The sequence below is a fragment of the Rhinolophus hipposideros genome (assembly GCF_964194185.1).
Source record: "Rhinolophus hipposideros genome assembly, chromosome: 9".
Lineage (NCBI taxonomy): Eukaryota > Metazoa > Chordata > Mammalia > Chiroptera > Rhinolophidae > Rhinolophus > Rhinolophus hipposideros.
This window is the reverse complement of record NC_138055.1, coordinates 56,483,661-56,486,409: the sequence shown is the minus strand read 5'-3', so window position 1 is coordinate 56,486,409 and position 2,749 is coordinate 56,483,661. Positions and strand designations below refer to the sequence as shown.

At 55.7% G+C, this 2,749-nt stretch overlaps 1 protein-coding gene across 1 annotated transcript; it reads right to left on the bottom strand.

The window, feature by feature from the left end:
* Positions 1-585: 585 nt before the first annotated feature.
* On the bottom strand, positions 586-2,105 carry ACKR5 (atypical chemokine receptor 5). Its single transcript, XM_081059929.1, has one exon. The coding sequence runs from the start codon at positions 2,005-2,007 to the stop codon at positions 805-807; it is 1,203 nt and encodes a 400-aa protein (XP_080916055.1). The 5' UTR covers positions 2,008-2,105; the 3' UTR covers positions 586-804.
* Positions 2,106-2,749: the final 644 nt, after the last annotated feature.

Genomic DNA, 2,749 nt, shown 5'->3' with positions numbered 1-2,749 from the left:
ATTTCCACACGGGTGGATTTCTGATAACATCTCTTCCCAGATCCAAAGCTGGGAGATGGGTTGTGAGGAGCATGGAGTCTGGGACAGCTCCTCTGCTTTGGGGGGAGGGGCGCAGGATGGACAAGCCAGGGGGAGAGTATCAGCAAGGAAATGGAGAGCTTCCTGGATGGCGGAAGGGGGTGGAGAACCATTCTGCCGACCCAGCTGCTGGGTGCCTGCTCAGACCTTGGCTCCCCCATCCCCCACTGCTTCCCCATTCCCTGCGTTTATCACAGCACTGAGGATGCACTGTTAGGAAACCGTCACGCTGAGGCCTCCTGGTTCCTTGGCCTCTGGCCTCTTGTCCCCACAATCTGCATGGTGTGCTGGGAGATAAACAAGCACACAAACACAAAAGGAAAGTTTTGTGAGGTTCCTGTGGAGCTCACTCTTTCCTGGCAGGGTGATGGCTGCAATGAGTGTCTAGGTTCAGCGAAGCGTCTCTTTAACCTGAGCTCCTTTCTCAATCACAGCTGCAAGTGCAGATTTTCCCAGAGATCCAGAGTCATGGCTGTTTCTATTATTTATTTCATCTTTTTTCCTGTGTGACTGCATTAGACACAAGAAACGAGACAAACAGTATACCAGCAAGGGCACATTCATTATCCTTCCCTGCCCCTTCTCCCTCTCCCCACCTCAAGATATAAGATAAACTCAAAATTGGCCATGGGTGTTCTGATCCTTTCCCCAGTTCCCACTTCCCCCAAATCTCTCACCCACGCCTCCAGCTTTCTACTTCACTGAGGGAGGAGACTGGAATCTACCTCAGCTAGCCATAAGAGATTGAGGAACAGAGATGGGGGATGCATGTGGTGCCTGAAAGTTCAGGGTGGAGTGGTGGTGGGAGCCTGCTGCAGTGGGCTGGGTGCCCTCCTTGGTGATGATGATGGAATGCTGAGTGGAGGAGGAGGAGGAGGAAGCACGTTTGCCTGCCCCAGCCTGCACCTTGGGAAGGTAATGCACCACAGCGCTCAGCAGCCGGCTCCGGAAGCTCGGACTGAGAAAGTTGTAAAGGATGGGGTTGACGACACAGTGGAGCATGGAGAAACAGTCGATGACATCGTAGAAGAAGTAGAGCAGGTGGACCAGGTAGCAGTGGAGGGAAAGATGGGTCTCGTGCAGTGTGAGTAGCAGCAGGGTCACATGGTAGGGCAGCCAGCAGATGACAAAGACAGCTATGTAGGCACACACTAGCAGGCGGTGGCGCCGGCTGTCGGACCGTCCTGCCTGCCGAAGCCGGCAGACCGTCAGCAGGTTGAAGACTGTGATGAGAAGGAAGGGCAGCAGAAAGCCCAGGACGGTGGTGGAAAGGGTCACCACCAGGGCCCATGTGCTGTAGGTTTCAAAAGGTGCCATGAAGAGGCACATAGGCTCAGAGCTCTGCACCAGCTGCATGTGGACCACCTCGGGCAGCGGGATGATGGCCGAGAGCACCCAGACCCCTGCGCATATCGCCCGCCGCACTCGGTGCTGGTGGCGCTGCCAGGAGGGAGAGGCGTGGGTGAGGGTGACGTAGCGGTCAATGCTGAGGCACACCAGAAAGAAGATACTGCTGTACATGTTGGCAAAGTAGAAGTAATGAGTGAAGCGGCAGGCAAAGCTGCCCCACAGCCAGGTGTAGTCCAGTGTAACTTCCAGCATCCACACGGGCAGACACAGGACAACACCCAGGTCTGCTATGGCCATGTTGAGGATGTACAGTCCCAGCAGACCTGCCCGGCCCGAGCAGCGCCAGTTGACCCAGATCACCAGGAGGTTCTCCACCAGCCCGACCACGAAGATGGCCAGGTAGAGCACAAACAGGACCACTCGCTTGGTGCTCTCACTGAGGTCCATGTGGCACTCAGGCAAAGTGTGGTTGAAGAAGTAAAGCAGTTCCGTCCAGTTGTGGGTCTCTCCGAGGTCGCTGGCAGACCCTGCAGTGACCTCCTTAGTGGGACCGGACCCCGTGCTGGCCATGACTGACATCAGGACCAGCAAATGCCTAGTGGGGAGAAGAGAGGCTTGGAAGAGAAAGGAGACCTGGAAAACAGCCTTGTGTTCCCCAGGTAGCAGCTCACAGGGCCCAGGAGGCTTTGGGGAAAGATTCTAGGTCTGAAGAGACAAGAAAGGGAAGTTAAGCATTCAAATGGTAAAATAGGACACAACTCAGTTTTGACCCAAGAGCAGAGATATTTTGCTAAGGGGTCTCAATGGTGGGAAAGCCCAGAACTCTTTGCGCCAAACCAGATTTCTATACAGCCTGGCCAGTCCCACCCTTCACCCCAGGTGGTCTCCAACCTCCACTTCTCTCCTGGCGCTCCACCCGTTCACGCGGGCCTTCGTTAGGGGCCCTTGCTCTGGCTTGCCATTTGGGCTATGGGTTTGGGACACACACACACACACACACACACACACACACACACACACACAGAGACACACACACACACACACACCTCTAATTCATCCCTGGGAACATCTGTGGACCATGCAGGAAAGGCAGTGGTCTCCAATCCCTTCTTCCCTGAGAGAGGGCGAGACTCACCTGAGCTTCCTTCTGAGGGCCAGCAGATCTGGACTGTTGGGGAGCTGCCAGGAGGCTGGAGGGGCTGTGGCAGTGGGGCTGGCTTTGCTTTGGGCTTCAGGGCCGCCCTTCTCATCCGGGAAGCAGTATCACTGGCCGAGGCTCTGTGGTAGACGATTGGGGTTTTTCCTGCCTTCCCCCAATCCA